The sequence below is a fragment of the Drosophila guanche genome, unplaced genomic scaffold (assembly GCF_900245975.1).
Source record: "Drosophila guanche unplaced genomic scaffold, DGUA_6, whole genome shotgun sequence".
Lineage (NCBI taxonomy): Eukaryota > Metazoa > Arthropoda > Insecta > Diptera > Drosophilidae > Drosophila > Drosophila guanche.
The window spans coordinates 536,066-558,062 of NW_022995761.1; the positions used below are offsets into that span (position 1 = coordinate 536,066).

At 47.1% G+C, this 21,997-nt stretch overlaps 3 protein-coding genes across 7 annotated transcripts; 1 reads left to right on the forward strand and 2 right to left on the reverse strand.

Moving 5' to 3' along the window:
* The first annotated feature begins 23 nt into the window (after positions 1-23).
* LOC117590856 (acid phosphatase type 7) lies at positions 24-9,433 on the forward strand. Of its 4 annotated transcripts, XM_034283856.1 has the most exons (5): positions 51-409; positions 4,861-5,024; positions 5,085-5,428; positions 7,318-7,879; positions 9,116-9,433. In XM_034283856.1, exons 1-5 carry the CDS (start codon positions 265-267, stop codon positions 9,254-9,256), a joined length of 1,356 nt encoding a protein of 451 aa, XP_034139747.1. In that variant the 5' UTR covers positions 51-264; the 3' UTR covers positions 9,257-9,433. The 4 variants fall into 4 exon arrangements, with proteins under 4 accessions (XP_034139744.1, XP_034139745.1, XP_034139747.1 ...); XM_034283853.1 differs by lacking the exons at positions 4,861-5,024; positions 5,085-5,428; positions 7,318-7,879; positions 9,116-9,433 and adding exons at positions 1,063-1,253; positions 1,337-1,683; positions 1,764-3,405 and having other exon boundaries at positions 24-409; XM_034283854.1 differs by lacking the exons at positions 7,318-7,879; positions 9,116-9,433 and adding an exon at positions 5,505-6,545 and having other exon boundaries at positions 39-409.
* LOC117590858 (glycine-rich cell wall structural protein 1.8) lies at positions 9,348-10,579 on the reverse strand. 2 transcript variants are annotated; one of them, XM_034283857.1, is made up of 3 exons: positions 10,454-10,579; positions 10,022-10,379; positions 9,348-9,924 (listed from the first exon to the last, which is right to left on the reverse strand). In XM_034283857.1, exons 1-3 carry the CDS (start codon positions 10,463-10,465, stop codon positions 9,503-9,505), a joined length of 792 nt encoding a protein of 263 aa, XP_034139748.1. In that variant the 5' UTR covers positions 10,466-10,579; the 3' UTR covers positions 9,348-9,502. The 2 variants fall into 2 exon arrangements, with proteins under 2 accessions (XP_034139748.1, XP_034139749.1); XM_034283858.1 differs by having other exon boundaries at positions 9,350-9,924; positions 10,028-10,379; positions 10,454-10,578.
* A 4,578-nt stretch (positions 10,580-15,157) lies between these two features.
* On the reverse strand, positions 15,158-21,761 carry LOC117590853 (RNA-binding protein 33). Its single transcript, XM_034283850.1, has 7 exons — positions 21,461-21,761; positions 20,886-20,980; positions 20,040-20,807; positions 19,747-19,959; positions 18,321-19,669; positions 18,137-18,265; positions 15,158-17,996 (listed from the first exon to the last, which is right to left on the reverse strand). The coding sequence occupies exons 1-7, from the start codon at positions 21,472-21,474 to the stop codon at positions 17,055-17,057; spliced, it is 3,510 nt and encodes a 1,169-aa protein (XP_034139741.1). The 5' UTR covers positions 21,475-21,761; the 3' UTR covers positions 15,158-17,054.
* Between the last annotated feature and the right edge of the window lie 236 nt (positions 21,762-21,997).

The following is a 21,997-nucleotide window of genomic DNA, read 5'->3' on the forward strand; positions in this document are numbered from 1 at the left end:
GAAAATATATATGTATGTTTGTACGAACGGTCACACTGCTCCCGCTCTGCCACTTGCCTATATATTTACTCGCACGAATTAAATTGTTTTTATTCCCGTAAACGTACGCGTCGTCACGTTGCCATAGCACCAACACAGCAAGCACAAACAAAAAAAAAAACAACGAAGAAATATAAGAACGACGCAGTTGTGATTTGGCAATGTTATTTCTCCAGTAAAGTGCAGCAATAAGCAAAACCTTGAAACGAAATCAACAATATCAGAATGGAGCCTTTGCATCAACTGCTGATGCTGTCATCACTGCTCCTGGTGGCCGGCATTTGCTTTATGCCCCAAGTGCTGACGGCTGAACAGGACAAGGTTCAGATTGTCCACTACCAGCCGGAGCAAGTGCATCTGGCCTTTGGCGGTGAGTCTTTTGCATTATATAAATATATGTGTGTTCGTGTGAAAATGAATGTGTGTAGTGTGTTGTGTGCATGCATTGCATGATGTGTCCAAATGACTGTACTATCCCATCCCAGTAGTAAATTGCAAGCAAATCAAATCGAGCACTGACTCCCCCTCCCCTCCAGCTGTCCAGTGCTTTGTTAGCTTTAAGTACAGCTTACGCACACACATTTTTTATGGATGAGGCCGGGGGAGAAAAACTCTTAACGAATGATTTGCAGCTGTTATGGCTATAGATAGCTTCGCGGCTCAAGTGAAAATATTGGGAAAATAAATAACATTTCCAATTATAGAACTAGGACTTGAGACGTGTGTGAGAGTGGCGAGGGGCGGCAAAAGCCGTAGCGATAAGGGCGTAATCCGAGCAGCATGTGTGTGCTAGTTTCTAAGGCACCGAATGCGATAAGAAAACAAAAGAGCTGCGGAACAAAGCAAACAAAAACAATAGAAATTAATCAGCAAATGACATTTGATCTTGAATGCCTCTGATGCACTTTCTGAACCGTACTCCCCCCTCCCACCCCCATTTTGGCCAACAGCGAAATTGCTCAAGTTTTGTTTCTCTTTTCTGCATTCCATTCCCACATTCCCACATGGCTTGAACCTCGCCAGAGCGCACCGCCAGCGAGATGGTTGTCACCTGGTCAACGCGCAGCCTGCCGCCGGACACGGCCAGCATTGTCGAGTACGGACTGATAGTGGCCGGACAGTCAACCCCCTACAGGCTCAATCAGCGTGCCCAAGGCACGGCCACCAAGTTCGTGGATGGCGGCCGCAAGCACTCAACACAGTTTATCCATAGGGTAGGCGCATAGCGGACAGCGACCGATCTCGTGACAAAACAGACACTCATCCAGGCCGCTCTCATTGCCTCCCTCCCACTTAGGTGACGCTTAGCCAGCTAGAGGCGAACTCCTCGTATGCCTACCACTGCGGCAGTGGCCTGGGCTGGTCGGCCGTTTATCAGTTTCGCACGGTGCCCGCAGCCGACGCGGACTGGTCGCCCTCGCTGGCCATCTACGGGGACATGGGCAACGAGAATGCCCAGTCGCTGGCCCGCTTGCAGCAAGAGACGCAGCTGGGCATGTATGATGCCATCATTCATGTGGGTGACTTTGCTTACGACATGAACACGAAGGAGGCGCGCGTCGGGGATGAGTTCATGCGACAGATCGAGACAGTGGCCGCCTACCTGCCCTACATGGTGGTGCCGGGCAACCACGAAGAGAAGTTGTGAGTAGTCGAGTTGGTTGAGGAGCAGTCCAGGTCCAGGTACAGGACAGGTGTGCTAATACCGTGTGCTTTCCGTGCAGCAATTTCTCCAATTATCGGGCCCGATTCAGCATGCCGGGTGGGACGGAGAACATGTTCTACAGCTTTGATCTGGGGCCCGTGCACTTCATCGGCATCTCGACGGAGGTCTACTACTTTATGAATTATGGCGTCAAGACTTTGGTCTTTCAGTACGAATGGCTGAGGAGGGACCTGGAGCAGGCCAATCTGCCAGAGAATCGCGCGAAGCGTCCGTGGATCATCATCTACGGCCATCGGCCCATGTACTGCAGCAACGAAAACGACAACGACTGCACCCACTCGGAGACCCTCACCAGGGTCGGCTGGCCCTTCGTTCACATGTTCGGAATGGAGCCGCTCCTGTACGAGTTTGGCGTGGATGTGGCAATCTGGGCCCACGAGCATTCGTACGAGCGACTGTGGCCCATTTATGATTACGAGGTGCGCAATGGAACTCTCCAGGACTCGCCCTACGAGAATCCCGGCGCACCGGTCCACATTGTGACGGGCTCGGCCGGCTGCAATGAGGGACGTGAGCCGTTCAAGGGCAAAATACCCGAGTGGAGTGCCTTCCACAGCCAGGACTATGGCTATACGCGCCTTAAGGCCCACAATCGCACTCATCTGCACTTTGAGCAGGTCTCCGATGATCAGAACGGAGCCATCATAGATCAATTTTGGCTAATCAAATCGCATCACGGCAGCTATCAGAATCGGAACTAGAACTAACGCGCAGGCCAAACCAACGAGCTGAGTCTCCGGTAAACAACCGAAGAACCTATGGCACCACTGTAGGAACTGTAGGATAACTGGCAGTATTAGTAGCGCACATTTACACAATCACACAAATTAGGAACAAGCTTTACCTGGCGGCTGTAACATTCCCCCCAAATCGATCCCAGAACAAACAAAAAACTATTTTAATTAGACAATTCCAATTTTACTACATGGACTACTACTTATGCAAGTGCATTTAATGATAATATCTTACGCTATAAATGTATACTTTAAGAGTCCCCGCCCCCCTACTCGCATGGTGATCGGAACAGAACGTGGAGGGCAGAACAGGGAGTTTACATTGAGTTCATCTTTATTTCTGTGTATTTGTTGCGGCTGTAGCTCGCTTGTCCGTCTGATCTGCGTAGAATTTATGTACACTTGTTGTCCAAATTCATGTCTATATATTATCGTAGAGAACAGCTTTGTGCACGCTTTTTAACATGTCTGTAGTTGGCTTTCATTTGAGTCTAAATTATCTTTTTGCTATTTTGTTACTCGTTTCCAAGTATTTTTACACCATAAATAGACCAAAAATTTAGAGAGTTTGCACAAAATGTTTGATGTACATATTCTTGGTAAATTGCAAAAAATGGTCTAAAGATTAAAACAATCGCTAAAAATCTTATAGAATCTTTGCATCTTATGGAAGATTTTTCTATTGAATTAATGGAACTCCTTGCAGTTAAAAACGTAGCAAAAAACCGACTTGACTTTTAGAGATTCCAGTGAAAGGGTAGAGTCCCTAGCCTTAACCCACTCAGTTCCATCGATGCCAAATGGCGCTGGCGGGGGCTTATCTTAATGGTCGGATCTCTGCGACCTGTTGGCTTGTTGTATCTCTGTGTACCTTTCGTCTCATTAAACTGCTTTTATCAACCAAACCCAAAAGAAAAAGGTGAATTTACTTACAAGGGCAATCTTTCGTTCGGTTATCAATATCTCTATCTCTATCCCTTTCTAGCGCTTGTCTTTCTGAGCGTGGTGAATAAGTAAATTTGTAGTAAATTCACCTTTATTTGTCTCCTTTGGGGCATGATGAAATTAGTAATCAGGTGACGAATTCACCACAGTGCCTTCTCATTCGAGGAACACCAGCTTGTCAGTCGTTTGCCGCGCGTTGACGAAAGAGTCTTCTTTTTATACTCGGTACTCGAAGAGTAAATATGGTATATTGTATTTGTGTGAATAACGTTTGTATGTAACGCACAGAAGGAAGCGTTTCCGACCCCATAAAGTATATATATTCTTGATCAGCATCAATAGCCGAGTCAATTGAGCCATGTCTGTCTGTCCGTCTGTCCGTCTTGTTTGTCGGCTAGTTCTCAGAGACTATAAGAGCTAGAGCCACCAAATTTTGGCTCCGGACTGCTGTATGCTCACACTGAAACCAGTTTATTTCAAAAATGAGCCCCGCCCCCGCAAAATGGCGAAAACCTCCAAAATCTACAATTTTGAAGATAAAATAAAACTAAAAACTCCATTCCGTAGGGAATGGCCCTAACTATCAGATCACCAAATTGGTGCCAGTATTATAGCCAGAATGAAGAAATTAATTTGCAGTGGCTAAACCCACCCTGTCCCGCAGCTTTTGCTATTCTTTTCACATTCTCTCATTCACATTCTGCTTCTGCTTCACTCGGCCTCTGCCTCTGCCGTCACTCTGCCTCTGCCTCTGCCGACTTTTAACCCACCCCGTCCCGCCGCTTATATTTGTTTTTTTTCGTGTGCGGGCGCTGCCTTTGCCACTGCAGCGAGTCTGCAGTGTGTGGGTCTAGGGAAGGGCGGCGAGCTAACGGAGCTTGTTGGTGTTGAGAAGTGTTGTAGATGTAGATGACAGATGAAGTAAAAATTTAAAATTTGACAAAACACCGCTAAGGTGCAGATGTAGTACTCAGTGCCGGGTATAAAAGTTGTGACGCGTAAGAAGCGTTTCACACGTCCCTTCTCATTTATTTTGGATGTGTAAGTAATGTAATGTGCATGTAATTGAATCTTTATTCAATTAAATCCTTTTTAAAAACAAACATGTCTGAAAAATATTTATTGCTAGCCGCTCCAAATCTTTACTTTGCTGTCAGCAGAAACAATAAAAGCGAAGAGTGCAGAATGTAAAACGTTTGCTATCTCTCTCTAGCGCTTGCCTCTCTGAGAGATGAGAGAGCGGGGTGAATAAGAGGGTGCTCCTCCACTCAGCTGACGACGTCACCTTGTTAGTAATTTCACCATGCTTTGGGGTTAGAGGCTGTGGTGGGGTCTGTGCGTGCGTGCGTGTGTGCGAGTGTGTTTGTGAGCTTCAAAGTTAATCTCGGTTTGCCATGTGCTCCTCCGCTCCTGCAGAAAGCGTGCTCGAAATGGTCGTCACATGGAACACGCGCGACAACACCAACGAATCGATCTGCGAGTTCGGTATCGAGGAACTACAGCGACTGGCAAAGTCGCCGCATGGACCCACAGCCTTTGTGGATGGCGGAGCCAAGAAGGCCACACAGTACATCCATCGCGTGAGTATCCAGGAACCATCCCCGTCCTCTGTGATCCACTAATCCGGTGACTAAATGCAGGTGACGCTGACGAAATTGGAGCCGAACAGCACGTATCGGTACCACTGTGGCAGCCAGCTGGGCTGGTCTGCCACCTACTGGTTCCGCACGCAGTTCAGCCACAGCGACTGGTCACCCTCGCTGGCCATCTACGGGGACATGGGTGTGGTGAATGCCGCCTCGCTGCCGGCCCTGCAGCGGGAGACGCAGCGTGGCCTGTACGACGCAGTCATCCACGTGGGCGACTTTGCCTACGACATGTGCAACGAGAACGGGGAAGTGGGCGATGAGTTTATGCGCCAGGTGGAGACAGTGGCCGCCTATGTCCCATACATGGTCTGTGTGGGCAATCACGAGGAGAAGTAGTAAGTGTGGATCAGTGTGCAGATCGAATCAGAGTGCAGATTAATCTCCATCCCACATCCTACATCATTGACACAGCAACTTCTCGCACTATACCAATCGGTTTAGCATGCCGGGCGGATCGGAGAACATGTTCTACAGCTTCAACATGGGACCGGTGCACTTTATTGGCTTCAGCACGGAATTCTACTACTTCACACAGTACGGCCTCGGGCAGATTGTGATGCAGTACGACTGGCTGGAGCGGGATCTGATTGAGGCAAATTCGCCGGAGAATCGCCTGAAGCGTCCCTGGATCATTACCTTTGGGCATCGTCCGATGTACTGCAGTAATGCCAACAGCGATGACTGCACCAATCACGAGACTGTCGTGCGGAAGGGGCTGCCCTTTCTGGACATGTTCGGCCTGGAGCCGCTCTTTTACAAGTACGGCGTGGACGTGGAGCTGTGGGCCCATGAGCACTGCTACGAACGAATGTGGCCCATGTACAACTATACGGTGTACAATGGCTCGATGGCCCAGCCGTATGTGAATCCTGGAGCGCCCATTCACATCATTTCGGGTGCTGCTGGCAACCATGAGGGCCGTGAGCCCTTCCTCGAACGCATGCCACCCTGGAGCGCCTATCACAGCCAGGACTTTGGCTATCTGCGCCTGCAGGCGCACAATCGCAGCCACCTGTACTTCGAACAGGTATCCGATGACAAGAAGGGCGAGGTCATCGACCACTTTTGGGTGGTCAAGGACAATCACGGCGCTTACGGGTCCCATCTGGGATCTCAGATGTATGATGCCTGATCTCTGCTGTTAGCTGGCAACTTTGTGATAATCTCCCCCGAAAATCTTGACAAAAGATAAATTAATGGTTTCTCCCTGAAGTGGTTTTATTTTTGATTGTATTTTTGTATCAACGTAATATTTGTATATACCACAAAAGTATCCTGTACAAGTCCTGCATAAGTGGATTTTTATAACGAACCACGTTCCATATATATATATCTGTATTTGTAGCTGTATCTTTAACTGTATACCTGTATCTCTGTTGCCTTTTATCATGCATGTAATCTCTCTCCTTTTTATGCGATATGCAAATAAAACAAAAACTAAATCAATTAAAACTAAACTCTAAATTAGTAAAGCCGCCAGAATGTTTGAGTGAATGATGGACAGCTGCAGAATGTACACACTCTATAGATAAATTTAGTAATCTCTTCCGTATGCCATTGCCAAAGCCACAAAGTCGCTACCTTTCATCTCTTTCTTAAATTTGAAGCCAAGCTAAAACCACAAAAACTCCATTTCCATTGCAGACAGCCTGAGGGACATTACGGTGACCTGGTCGACGCGCGACTCTCCCAATGCCTCGCTGGTGAACTACGCGCGCAATTATGCCAAGGACAAGCTGACTGTGGTGCGTGGCAGCTGGCAGCGCTTCGTTGATGGCGGACGTAAGGCGCGCCAGCAGTACGTTCACAATGTGGTGCTCAGCGACCTGGAGCCGGACACACGATATGAGTACAGCTGCGGCAGTGAGCTGGGCTGGTCGCCGGTGTTTAGCTTTAAGACGCCACCTTCGGGCGAAAACTGGTCACCCTCGTTGGCCATTTTCGGGGACATGGGCAACGAGAATGCCCAGTCGCTGGGTCGTCTGCAGCAGGACACGGAACGGGGCATGTATGATGCCATCATTCATGTGGGGGACTTTGCCTACGACATGGACACGAACAATGCGGCCGTGGGCGATGCCTTTATGCGTCAGATCGAAACGGTTGCCGCCTACGTTCCCTACATGGTCTGTCCGGGCAATCACGAGGAGAAGTAGTGAGTGTACATCACACAAACCAACTGCTGACGTGGCACACCCCATCCTAATCCCTCTTTATCTTTCAGCAACTTTTCGAACTATCGTACGCGCTTCAACATGCCCGGAGAGACGGACAGCCTGTGGTACAGCTTCGATCTGGGGCCCGTGCACTTTGTCTCCTTCTCGACGGAGGTCTACTACTTCCTCAACTACGGCGTCAAGCTGCTGACGAAGCAGTTCGAGTGGCTGGAACGCGACCTGGCTGAGGCCAATCGGCCGGAGAATCGAGACAAGCGTCCATGGATCATTACGTACGGCCACCGTCCGATGTACTGCAGCGACGAAAAGGAATACGACTGCGATGGCAAACTGGAGACGTACATCCGACAGGGTCTACCTCTAATCAAGTGGTTCGGCCTCGAAGATCTCTTCTACAAGCACGGCGTCGACGTCGAGATCTTTGCCCACGAGCACTTTTACACGCGCCTGTGGCCCATCTACGACTTCAAGGTCTACAATGGCAGTGCCCAGCAGCCGTACACAAATGCCAAGGCACCCATACAGATCATTACAGGCTCGGCCGGCTGCAATGAGCAACGTGAACCATTCTCCAACGATCTGCCCGCATGGAATGCCTTTCACAGCAACGTACGTTACACATCTAGTTGATCATTGATCGATGGGTAGATAAAAGTACATACCAAAGGGGATTTATATGGTAGATAAAAGCACATCAAAAAGGGATTCGGATGTTAGGGAAAAGCACATTCCAAGGGGATTAGATTGCACATTCCAAGAGGACTTAGTTGGGAGATAAAAGCACATAAAAAAGGAGATTTCAATGATGGAAAAAACCACATACCAAAGGGGATTTAATTGTGAGATAAAAGCACACATGGGTGGATATAAGCACATACCAAGGGGTATTTAGGGGGTTGATAAAAGCACATCAGAAAGAGATTCTAATGGTAGATAAAAGCACCTCCCAAAGAGGGATTTAGTTGGTGGATAAAAGCACATACGAAGGGGTATTTAATGGGTGGATATAAGCACCTCCGAAGGAGTATTTAGGGGGTAGATAAAAGCACATCAGAAAGGAATTCAGATGGTAGATAAAAGCACATCCCAAAGGAATATATATGGTTGATAAAAGAACATCCCAAGGGGATTTATATGGCAGATAAAATCACATCCCAAAAGGACTCAGTTGGGAGATAAAAGCACATAACAACGGGGAATTCCATGATGGATAAAAGCACATTCGAAGGGGTATTTAGGAGGTAGATAAAAGCACATCCCAAAGGGGGATTTAGATGGTACATAAAAGTGCATACAAAAGGGGATTTAAATGGTAGATAAAAGCACTTCAGAAATAGACTCGGACATCCCAAGGGGATTTCAATGATGGATAAAAACACATACTAAAGGTGGATTTAGTTGGAAGATAAAAGCACATACCAAACGGATTCATATGGTGGATACAATATAGGTAAAAGCACATCACAAAGGCGATTTAGTTGGTAGATAAAACCACACCCCAAGAGGATTTAGTGGGTAAATAAAAACAAACAAAAACAAACCCAAAAAATCCCAAAGGGGATTAAGATGGGCAGTTCTTAGGCGGATTCTTGGAGTATTCTTTCTGAAGCAGTTTTGTTGAGTTTTCCGCAAAAGAGTCCATCTCTAGCAGCTACCCAATTACTTGTCTTCCCGTGGTTATATCTCCGACATAAGAATTGTATTTCTAATGCTTAAATATTAAGTGATTTGTATGCAATTCCATCAAGTCTTGAGGCTGATCGTTGCCTGGCTTAGTCTCCAATATTTGGAGTGATTCACTCGTCACTCATCATTTCGTTTATGCTCTATTTGTTTGTGTTTCAGGACTATGGCTATACCCGCCTCAAGGCTCATAATGGCACCCACCTGTACTTTGAGCAGGTATCCGACGACAAGAACGGCGACATTGTGGACTCCTTCTGGGTGATAAAGGACACTCATGGCTCCTACGGCACCTTCGATTAACTGACTTTAATTATACTCCTTACCCTTGTGCCAACAACGATGTAACAGGACTGGCCTGGATTAGTGATTGTCATGGTGCTGCTACTTATGTTTTTTATGCATTTTATTTTTTTAATAGAAATTAAATTAGAAAAAAATTGAATACAACAAAAAAAAAGACGAAGTAAATTCCACTAAGCTTAGATGTTAAACGTTGGGCGTTGGGCGAGGATGAGCGATGGATGTCGAGTGCCGGGAGGGATCAGCCTAATAGACTGTGCCCGAGATGCCCGCTCCGTAGTTGTAGCCAGAGCCTATGGGCGGCACTCCACCTGCCAGTGCGCCCAGGCCGCCACCCACGACGCTGTTGCCGTAGTTGCTCGTGTAGTAGCTGGAGGGATAGCCGCCGGCTCCGAATCGAGTGTTGTAGTAGGGATAACCAGTGCCGGTGCCAATGCCGCTGCCCAGGCCGCGTCCATTGTAGTACGATGACAGCGCATAGGGATTTGAGTTGTAGGAGCCGTAGCCGCCGACGCCGCCCAGACCGGAGCCGTAGCCGCCTAGGCTGGAGCCATAGCCGCCCAGGCTGGATCCGTAGCCGCCCAGGCTGGAGCCATAGGGGCCCAAAGCCGATCCATAGCCACCCAGAGCAGAGCCGTAGCCTCCATAGCCCGCAACAGCAGAGCCATCTGTGAGGAGGGACAAAAAGAGAAATGTTATTCAAACTGGCAAAGGACGAGCTGAAGCTCGAGCAGAGGGATCAAGGAAACTCCATGTGGCGCTCACCCTCACCTATTCCTCCAAGCGACCGGGAGCTGTATGGATTGTAGTAGCTGTCGACGCCCAGTCCAGCGCCAGCGCCCAAGCCCACACCGCTGCCATAGCCTGCCGCTCCATAGGCGCCGCCATAGCCCGCTCCCAGGGGGCTGCCGTAGCCTGCACCACCATAGCCAGAATAGCCGCCGTATCCACCGTAACCACCAACATAGCGCTTCTCTTGCTTCTTCTCCTGCAGCGGGGCATAGCTGCTGGCCGCGCTCACTTGATCCTGATCGGCCAGAGGGGCATCCACAGCAGGCTCTAGCGCCGCCGTGTCCTCGGCCCAGACCGAGCTCAGCATCAAGCTGACAGCTACCAGAACGAGCTGCAAATCAATCACAATCACAGAGGCTTATTAGATCCCATAGGTAAGGTAATCATAGTTAGCTCCTGGCTTACAAAGCACTTCATGATGGGGTCGCCTGTGGGGGGAACTTGGTCACTACTGGAACTGTCTTAGCTGGAACTCTGGATACTGCGCACGCGCCACTTGACACTTGTCTAATGATCGGACTGCCGGCCCAGCACTCGCTTTTATACACAACGGAATAGGCCATAAGCTCTCTCTCTCTCTCTCTCTCTCTGTTGCCAGTTTAAGTTTTGGTGGAGTGTTGAGAGAGATCTGTAATGTTGGAGCTGATCGAACTCTCTTGCTCAGTGGAATGACTCAAAGTGCGAAGTGAATGAGATATCCATTGACACAGAGTTTCCTTATTCCTTACTCATAGATTTATCCCATCCTAGAAGCAATACTAAGGTAAGCTACGGGTCGACTTCTCAGTACTCCCATGGACCCCCCTCGCAACAATTGATCTACATATGATAGACTCTGTGTGTTGCGGCTAGGAGGGCGGCGTTGCACCATCATTATCAATATTCCCACGATCTGGGTATCAATTATAGCCCCCCACCCGCACTTCAAACGGCAAGCGGCCACAACAATGATGACAAATGCTAATTGAATCATTAACTTGACCCTGTGCCAACTAATTGCCCAACATAAAACATACACAAAATACTCGTAGTCGTGGCAAAAACAGCAAAACAAAAACAAAAATCAAACCGCAACAAAATGAATCAGGCCAAAAACAACCGAACGTAGTCCAAGTGCCTAACCGATCGTCATCTACCCGTACAAATCTAGATCTAGATCTATTGCAGTGCAGTTCCCTCCGATGTAGTGATTTAGTTGGATAAAATATAGTGGGACAAGTGCTCGTACCTTGGGACGTGAGTCATTGAGAGTGGATCAAATCGCACTTGGGGCTGAATTGGGTCTGGATTCGGGGTAGGGGATTTTCACTTTTCAGGGCTTTGTTTAGCCAGACTTGAATCCCGGGTATCTAGTCATCAGAGTGCTGCAAAACTACTTGCCAGAAAAGAGAAACCGAAGCCAAGCGGATCTGTGGCAACAAAGGAGTTAATTGTTAACAACTATTCGAGGGCAGTTAGAGGCCTGCCCAAAGAGTAAGTGTCTCCCCCCTCATTTTGGGGGTCTCCATGGGTGATTCATTTTGCAAATGTAACGGTCTGGAATCATAAAAATATATGGAAATGGAGATGGGCATGGACAGAGAAAAAGTGGAAGGCTGCAAATACCCTTGTGAAGATTATTACATCATCTAAGACACAGTTAAAAAACGCCGAGAACTTTCAGCATGTAGACAAAAGAATGCTTAATTAGATCTAAATGGATCCAACTCCTAGCCATACAACTTTTTATTCCTTCAAAGACTTTAAAGTACCAGTTCACCAGGCATTGGTCGACATCCACAGTTGACTTTAACAAAAAGGGTTTCCAAAAGAAATACTTTGATTCTACCCGCAAATAGAACAATCTCTCCCCCACTTAAGTTATAGATACAGATACAGATACAGATACGTGTATCAATGGCGATAGTTATCATCCATAGATACATGTCAGAGTCAGAGTTGTGGCTGTCGATCTCGATGTGGCTGGGGCTGGGTTTGTCGCTTCCTCTCCCCGTACATGAGTGGAGCAACATTGTTCTTCATGCCGGGCATGTGAAAAGTGTTAACCAAGTAACTGGGAGCCCCGACTCTCAGGCGATGACTCCACTTGGCCATGGCTATATGTGTACATGGGCCTGAGAGTTTTTGGCTCCAACTCTGCGACAGCGACTGCCACTGAGACAATGATTCTTTAATGCCGAGGCCTAAAAGCTTTTTAGACACCAGAGCCAAGAGCCAAGAACCACCAAAGCAGAGCCAAGGCATAACTTCACAGAGCACAGGCAGCGTATACGCAATGCTCATGGATATGGAGGAGTCTAGCATCGAGCTGGAAAACCTGAGGGGGCGTAAACATATTTCGATGTTCTAATTTACAAAACCAAATCACGCTCAACAGCAACAGTAACAGCCACAGCAATGTTGCATCATTGCACGCCCCTCAATTATATTTACAAATAGATTTAATTATAATTGAACACAGAAAGTGCTCGCAAGACGAGAGGAGCACCGCAGGCAGGCAGGCCAAATGAAGCAGAAAATTATGGTGATGATCATGGGGCGTGGGTTTGAGCTTGGGTTTGGGCTTTGGCTTGGGTTTGGGTTTGGTGGGAGGTACAGGTACTCGCACTTGTACAGCAAAATCTCGTGTCTCAAGGGGGAACAATGACAACGGCAACGACCAGCAAAGCAAAACAAAACAAAATGAAATGAAACCATGGCCTTTTCCGTTGAACTTGCACTTTGCATAATTGCATATCTACTGGCAAGACCATTGGCCAAGACCAAGAATACTTCACACGATTATCCATGTACATCGTGTGAACCCCTGCAATGGCACAAGACCAAGTGTAAGCCCAGGGCTTACTAAAGATCCCTCACGCACATGATGACCCTGGCATTAGAAGCTGCCAGAAGCTGATGGAAAAGGAGAGTGCTTAAATATGAAGATGATAATATAAAGATGATGTCTAGAGGTTGCCTAAAAGATGGAGAGAAAAGACATCGGAAGGACACACTGAATGCAAAGGCAAGGTACATGATTTACAGGAGATGGTCGATTTGTTGCCTACATCAGAGAGCGGAAGAAACGAAAATCTTTATGATGGTAATGATCCTCTTACAGGTGATAAATGAATCAACGTCGCATTGGATGTGACACGACTTTGAGTCACTCAATTTGTTGTCTAATGATGAGCTCCCATCCATTCAGTAGGCAAGACGCCGATAGAAAGCAAAAACAATGAATAATTTAAGCCTGTTGGTAGCTGGTGGGTCATAAATTGTGGGTCGGACAATGACTGGGTCGCACTTGGAACACTCACACAGCAGGAAATATCCATTGTTCACCACCCGCCCGAAAAATGAAGAGTTTTGTATTTGATTTGATTGCTGTAAAAAATATACGTACACACAAATATATATATATGGGACACTGACTGTCGCTTCCGCTATATATACATATGTATGCATTCATGTATATGTCAATTTTATTAAGTCTTCTTCAAAAGTTATTTTGCCCAGAATCAGGTTCAGGCTTCAGGGCTTCCCATTCGATGGAGCCGGGCTACGGCCAATCGCCCTGCCCCATCTCTCTTCTAACTATTTAGTGTGTGATTTGTTTGCCTCTCTTTAGATCTTTTCACTTCATTGATTCATTGTTTGTTTTTAGTTTCGTTTCGCTTTTCTTTTTCTTTTCTTTCTTTTTTTTCTTGTTCAATTTGTACAGAGGTTTGTGCTGAAAGAAAATTAATTTACGGTTTCATATATTCGATATTAATCCTTTGAGTAAAATTAGTCTAAATAATGCTGCTGCTGCTCACGCTCTCGCTCTTTTTGTCGTTCTCGTTCTCGTTCTCGCTCCATATCCTTGAGTTTCCAGTTCAGCTCTGCTGCAGGTGCCGGTGTGTTGTTGTTGAGGTTTTTGTTGTTGCTGCTGGTGGCGGTTGAGTTAGAGCGAGTCGGCATCGGGCGAGCAGAGGCAGAAGAGAAAAAGATAGCGACAGACTGTGTGATGTGTGCGTGAATATGAGAGGGATGGCATGATGAATTTCATTGAGTTGGAAGGGGGTACAGTTACGCTTTCACTGTCATTCAGTGACGTCGATTTTTCTCGATGGAATGGTGCACCTAGGGATGGTGCTGGGTATTGGGTATGGGATGAGGTGGTTACAACAATTATAAACACTATTAAGTTAACAAACTTTAACAAAAATAAAAAAAATCATTTCGCCAAAAAGTAACTAAACAAAAACAACTACATATGTTGTATTTGTGTGTGTGTGTGTGTGTGTGTGTGTGTGTGTGTGTGTGTGTGTGTGTGTGTGAGTGTGAGTGTAGATACTAGTATCTTAAAATTATAATAAATATACGATTAGGTTCGTGCAGACATCAGGGTGGGGGGGGAGGTATGTAAAGCACACACACACATGCACACACTCACTAGAATAGTAGAGAGTAACATCGAGTTGTCTGTCGTTCTTAACTATACAAAATTGTATGCTGCATGATAAGTACATGGATTGAGTGTATGGGTTAGAGAGTGAGAGCTCTAATATTATGCAGACGGTAAAGTGTGTAGAGTGTGTGTGTATAAAAGACTCCCTCCTCCCCCCAAATACAACTTACAAATAAGTAAATATGTAAGAGTCACACCACACATTCTAACTGGATGTGTGATCAGAGTCATAGAAGTGGACTAGTCCACTACAACTCACTTAGTATCTAGATTCATAGTTGATTTAGATATTTAGAAATAGATGTATACAAAACAATAACGTTTATCGGATCATAAAAAGTGGATTGGATGGGTGTTGTCTGGGGGGTTGGGAAGTAGACAAAAAACATGGTATATTGCGGGATTGTGTGTGTGTGTGTTTGTATCGTTCTAAGGGTTGAAGATAGTTGAAATGTCATTTATGTATGTAGTAATATAGTAGTAAGTAGTTGTAGTTGCAGTTTTTGCGTAATAATAATAATATAAAAATAATCACAGACTCGGATTTGCTTGGATTGGATTGGAATCGTCACTTTTGCAATGTTCGTTATGTACTACTTGTATGTATATTCCCACACAACACAACGAGTGTGTGTGTGGATTCTGTTTTCGGTTTTGTTCAGTTATGTCTTTCTTTTGTTCTTACAAAACTAGAATCACGTGGCGTGGAATAACTTAAAATGTTTGCTATACAATTATGCAGGCTGCATGTTTTTTACGTATGCATTTTATATAATTTGTTTTTTATTAATCCATATATTATATCATATTGTGTAGCATTACGATTATTAGAGCTATATACGTAGATATACGTATCTCTGCATACATATATACGATACCATTTTCACTTATTTTTGTTGCATGCCCATTTATGTAGATATTCTTGCATTGAATAATCTTTTGCGTGCATTCTTTGTGTACTATTTTTCTCCTATATGTGGTCACAATTTTAATACAATTTCAACAACAAAAATATGCTCAAGGACAAGAAGTTACAATTATAAGCAGAAGAGCCTGCTCCTCCTGCCAACATTAGGATTCGCTTTGATTAGATTATATCGCTATTCGGAATTCGGTGTTCTTTATTCCGTATATTGTGTATTATTACATGCAGGCATATCATATCATGGCATGTATCTTTGCTTTGATCTTTAGTTTTAAGTCGAATTCTTAAGTTTCGAATAGTATTCTACTTTATCTTGAATCCTGTCTTAAATATACACACAATTTTGTGCCAATTATATCAAAGTTCTCAGCGGTTTCAATACATATATGTATGTGTAGTGTAGTTTTTGTGTGTGTGTGTCTGTGTGGTAATAATTTAACAAGAATCGTCAATGGATTTTATGGCTTGTGTCCACTCTCTCGTTTAAACGGATCTATATAGATCTTTATATATATATAAATATTTATGTATATGTAGTACGATGTAAATTTGTCTATGAGATTATCGAGTGAATATGGAAATGGTGGCGGATGGATGAGCTGTGTAATTGTGTGTTGTCTCATTTAATATTATTCATTTTCGGGGTTTGTTTAGTTGTATGGAATCTAGAGTTTAAGCCCAATACTCCCCCTTTTTATAAGAATTTTCACCTTATTTTCTAATGGGTAAAAACACAATCAAATCAAAGTGCAATACAATCGAAAGAAATACAAAATACAAAAATAACAAATAATATGTAGATAGATAAATGTCGATAGGTATTAAATTTCATTTTCGTTTCTCAATAATTAATTCGAAGAGGCTTTAAGAGTCATTACATCTGATTGATGCCATTCGTTATTTGAGCTTAATTTAGTTTAGAAACGAGACACTCATTCACAACTAAAATTGCATTTATACTATGTATATATCCTTTATGATATATACGAATAGTACATGTACCATATATCTAAGTGTACATATATATAAATTTATTTAATGGTTTTGTTTGCATGCCAATGCCACTTAATTCATATTTGTCTGTCTTGTGGTTGTTTGGGTTTGGGGTCTATGGTTATGTTTCTTCTGTTTCTATTTTCTGATGTTGTTCAGGTCAAGCTTAAAGCATATCCCATTCACTTAATTCTATATTTAAATACACTTGTTGTTTGTTGTTGTTGTTGTTGTTAAGAAAACGAAGCACGTTTTAGTCATAGTTATACGAACTTTACATTTAAAATCTAATTCAATATCTCTATATCTATGTAAATAGATACAATTTATGTTTTGTATTGTTATATATTATATGTATATATATGTATAATCTTGCCGTATACGCGCACAATAGGGCTTAGGCTCACTCTTACTAATAACAGATCTACAGATCAACAATTTGAAGTGTTGCAACTTTAGAGCTTACAAATCTAATGCCATTCTGTCAATGCCAAGCTGCAACATTGATCGGCCAGAATGGAATTTAAATATAACAAAAAATACACAATTAATCTGTTACACTTTGCAATTTAAAGCTTAATTCTATTTTTGCTGCCTCAATCCTTTTTCTTTATCTTAATCTTTATCTTCTTCCCCTTCTCATTCTCCAATCCTCAATCGTGCTTGAGTACAATGCGGGCCGGCCCTCGGCCACGCTGCTTGTGTCCGCCCCCACCGCCGCTTCCTCCAGAGGATGCTGCCTTCCGCTTCTCCAGACGCTCAAAGATGCCTCCTGAGTTGCTGCCTCCGGCATTGCTCCCTTTCCTCTGCAGTATGTGGTCATCCCCACGCTGTCGCCTATCCCGCTGCCTGCCATGAGAAGACTGCTGCTGATCTCCACCTACACCGCCGCTCCCATTGCTGGTAGGCTTCAGCACCACACGCCTATTTGAGGAGCCAAAGCTGCCCGTTGACGATGAGTTGCCACCGCGGGAGGCTTTCTGACTGCGCTTCACAACCAACATATCGGGCGTGGCCGAACGCTTGTTGCTTGCCCTCTGCTGATGTTGATGCTGACTCTGATGCTGGGGCGGTGGTGGCGACGGTGTGGCCAATAGGCGATCCTCCTCGTCCAGCATCAGTTCATCATCATCGTAGTCAAGCTCAACCTCATCGTCGCTGGGCGTGCCCAGACGAAGCGTATCGCGTGGCTTGCAAGTGGTGGGTGGAGTGGCACCACCACCACCAGCACCAGCTCCGCCTGTACTCGATCTTGCTAGGGCGGCGGTCGCTGCTGATCCGTGCTGCGGCTTTGGGGTGGGCGCCAGATGCTCGGTTATACTCCTTTTAGCTTCCGGCGCTATCTTGGCCGCCGTCACTTGCTTACGAGCGGGCGCCGTCGATGATGTTTGCTGTTGTCTGCTGCTGCGCCCACCGTTGCCGTTGCCGTTGCCATTGCCCCCCGCCTGGTCCAGGTCTTCGCGACGCTTCAGCGAGATAACCTTGCGCTCATGGCTACTAGCTGCCGGACGTTGCTTTTGTGGTGGTGCTAGTCCAGCACCAGTCGCCTCCTTCTCGTCACGGCCTGGCGAAATATGCTGTTCGGCGCGCTTGTCCTAGAAAGTTATTTGATTTTCTAGTTGGTTCTTTGCGCATCTCTTAGGCTAGTCCCTCCCCTCCACTCGGACGTGACACTCCCCACTATATGTACAATTTTTGAGGCTCGACTTACGACTAGGATGGTCGGCGCACTTACCTCGTGTAGCTTCTCTTCGGCCGCGCGCCTACGCTTTAGCTCCTTGTCGCGCAATATCTTCTCACGCAGTTGCTTCTGCTTCTCAATCTCCAGGCGATAGATGCGAGTCTCCTCATCCTCCTCGCTGGCCTACAAATTGGTAGAGTGAGGAAAGCCAAGTAATTTTCTCTTTACGGATTATTACCTTTCCACTGACTGCGGTGCGACCACCGCCAGTGTCCGAGGGTCGGCCGCGTGGCTCACCCGAGAAGGGGTTACGATTCACAGAGCCGTTGGAACCGCTGCGACGTCTCTTGTTGGGAACAACAGTGCCTCCGCCGCCGGGGCCGCCGCCGCCACTGCTTCCACCGGCACTGGGTGTTGGTGCACTTCCTGGCGTGCCACCCGCTCCACTGCGATTCTCGTCTCGATCGCGGCTAGCAACCCTTCGGAATCCACGATTCCCGACTGGCCGATTGGCCGTTCCATACCGCTGTTCACGTTCGCGCTCACGTTCCCGATCACGCTCTCTCTCCCGCTCCCTTTCGCGCTCCCTTTCGGCACGCTTGGCGGGCGAATAGCTGCGGCCACGGGAACGACTGCGGCTACGACTGCGTCGCCGCTCCCCAGCCTGAACCGACGAAGAGGCTGCCCCAGAGCTCGAACTGGAGCCAGCCGGTGGCGGCGAGCGCTCCATTCGCCGCTTCTCAAAGTACTGACGATTCTTATTGATGAACTCCTCCTGCTGGCGCAGCAGCTCCTCGTCGCTATTGATGGCCGGCATGAAGTGTGTCTCCTTGATGAACTTGTTGGTGGCTGCCTCGACGCCGCCCTTGAAATTCGGATTGATGAGCACCTTGCTGACCCGCGGTATGGCCGCTGGACCACCACCCTGTTGTGCCGGTGGACCGTTCGGTTGTGGCTGCTGCTGTTGAGTAGGATTTGGCGGCTGCTGCTGCTGTTGCTGCTGTGGTGGACGCACCGGCTGAGGCGGCTGCTGCTGAACCTGCTGCTGTTGTTGTGGTGGTGGTCCGCGCATTCCCACCATCCCATTCGGATAGTTGGGCGGCGCTCCTGGCATCATGTGCGGCGGCAATGCCTGAAGGGGCGGACGCGGCATGCGTGCTCCGTCCCCCTGCGGCCTCCAGCCATTGTGCGGCCTCATAAACTGTGGCGGATGCTGTGGTGGCGGATGGCCGTGATCCCCATAGCCGCCATAGACAGATGGCGGCGGGCCAGCATTGCGATACAGTGACGGACGCATACCAGTTGGCGGCAGGAGTGGCGGACCTGGTCCCAGCAGCGCCCCATTTCGATAGCCGCCCGGCTGGGGGGCATACGACATCGGTGGCTGCAACAGGCCGACGCGCACTTGCTCATGGGGATGCGGCAACAGATGCGGTGGTATTCCTCCGTTTGGATTGTGATTGTGGTGCATCATGTGCGAGGGATTCAGCAAGGGAGAGGCAGGAGCATTATGTTGTTGTTGCTGTTGTTGGTTCGGTGCTTGGTGCTGTTGTGACTGGTTGGGTGGCTGGTTGGGCGGATATTGTCCTGGAATTGGAGCAGGAAACTTGTCAAGCTTTCGCTGTCGCTGGATGGATGGATCAAGGATGTGGCTGAAGTCTTACCCGGCATGCTATATCGTTGCTGTGGCGCCGGCATCCCAGACATCCCCATGCGCTGTTGCTGCTGTTGCATTGTCCCGAACATGGGCGTTGGATTGCGCAGCAGGTGATGACGTGCGCCTCCCATACCTCGCATCGGTTTGCCCATTTGATTCTGCTGCTGTTGCTGCTGCTGGCCGTGCATGAATCGTCCCCCGCCTCCCACTCGTGACTTGTCTGTGGGTAGAGCATGAGAGAGATTTCTTTTGTAGACATTCCTGCAGACACTTCCTGGGAGAAATCGGCTGGACACTTACCTGAATGGTTTTGGTGTCGCCGCTGCATTTGCTGATGCTGCTGAAATGGCGACATAGAGTGGGAGTGCTCCTGATGCTGCCTGTGACTGCTTTCGACTCGCTCGCTGCCAGTCTTGTAGTTGGTGCGCTCCTCGCGCTCCTCCTCATCCTCACGCAGGTCGGCCAGCTCCGATGCCGAACTGCCACTAGGCAGACTCTCCTGGGAAGAGGCCAGCAATGAAGCAGGTCCCAGTCCCAGTCCGGTCTCGCTCTCACTGTCAGCCTCGCTCTGCTTGGCTGTGCAATCCGCAGCATCTCTGGCTAATGTCTCTTTGGTGCTGATGCTAGAGGTGTTTGCGATGGCCTTGGCACTGGCCCTGCCACTTCCACTTGCCTGAGTCGGAGGCGTTGCTTCCTTCTTCGACTGTGGCGGCACTTTTTCTGCGCTTTTCATAGTGGTTGTCTCTTCTGTAGCTTTCTGCACAGCCACTGCTGGCGGTGGTGTGGTTTCCGCCAAAATCGCTACCACTGTGTCGTCTGTTTGGACTTTTGGGTCAGTTGCCACCACAGTAGTTAGACTTTGAGTCTTTGTGGTAACCACTGTGGAAGATGCTGTCTCCTCATCAGCTACAACTGCTACTGCAGTTTGCTCTGATGTTGATGCCTCAACTGGGGCGGCGGACTGTTCCTTCTGCTTGCGCTCATGCTGACGCAGTTGCTCCTGGGCCCATTCCTCTGCCTCGGCGCGCATTTGTTGCTTCACCTCGCTGGTGACATCCTTTTCGAGCTCTGCACAAGATATTCGATTCGCTTGGATTATTTGTCCACATTACATACCGGAAAGTGGGACTTCCACCCACAACTTACCTTCGTCCGAAAGAAGCAGCTCATCCTCATCGGCTCCGAGCAGGGCCTGATCATCGATGTCGTCGCCCAGTAGTTCGTAGTTAAGCAAATCATCGCTGTAATTTTCCGAATAAATGCAAAATGAAAATCATCTTCCATCATCCAGGAGGGACCCCACCACCCCGACATCGACACACACAATTAAACTTGTAGATGTTTGAGAAAAATCCCGTTGAATAGATCTTTACTTTGGTTGAATACAGAAACAAAACAAAAAAACAAAACTTATTGGTTTTGTTGGGGCGACACGACGGACATGAAACTCCACTCGCTCCTGCACCCACACACTCATCACTTTACGCACACACACAACACTCACACTTGCGAAAACACCTTGAATGTGTTATACATAGAGGAACGGAACACCAAGCCCTCCCACCCTCCTTTAGCAACCAACCAACCAACCACTCACTCATCACACACGCTAGCCTTGCTAGGCACTTTTCTTTTATGCAGAGATATGGTGCATTTGATAATCAATTAATCGACTGGCGGCTCCTCTTCACACTTTGAATTTTCCCCTTCGGGCTACTTACTTAATGTCCGACATTTTGACGGCGGGTGGCCAGGGCCAGGGCAGCTGTTGACACTCGGCGGCGTGTCTGTGTATGCGTGTGTTATTTAGAGAAGTGGAACAACGAATGCCCACCACTTTCTGTGCGACCCGACTACACCATATTGTACATTTTTTCAGTGCATTTTGTATCACTCCATTCAGCCATACACGCGTGTTTTCAAACACAAAACACTTCCAAAAAAATGTATTCTTTTTTTTCACAGGCAAAAATGTCAATTTTTAGAGGGATGCAGTCCGGCTCGGTGTGACCGCTGATTTTTCGATAATATATGCCGCCTGACCCGCGGAAATATACCTAACTATATCATCTTATACGCAAACACACCTTAGTGGTTGATTTTATTTTATCCGATTGATTCATCAATATTATAGAAGATTAGCTTTTTTTTTGGAACTGACTTTATTGTATTATTTGTGAAAAACATTAACGCGCTAGAGGAGTTTTGGCATATTCAGTATATATGCAGAATGGGCATCGAAACGGCCCGGTCTGGCC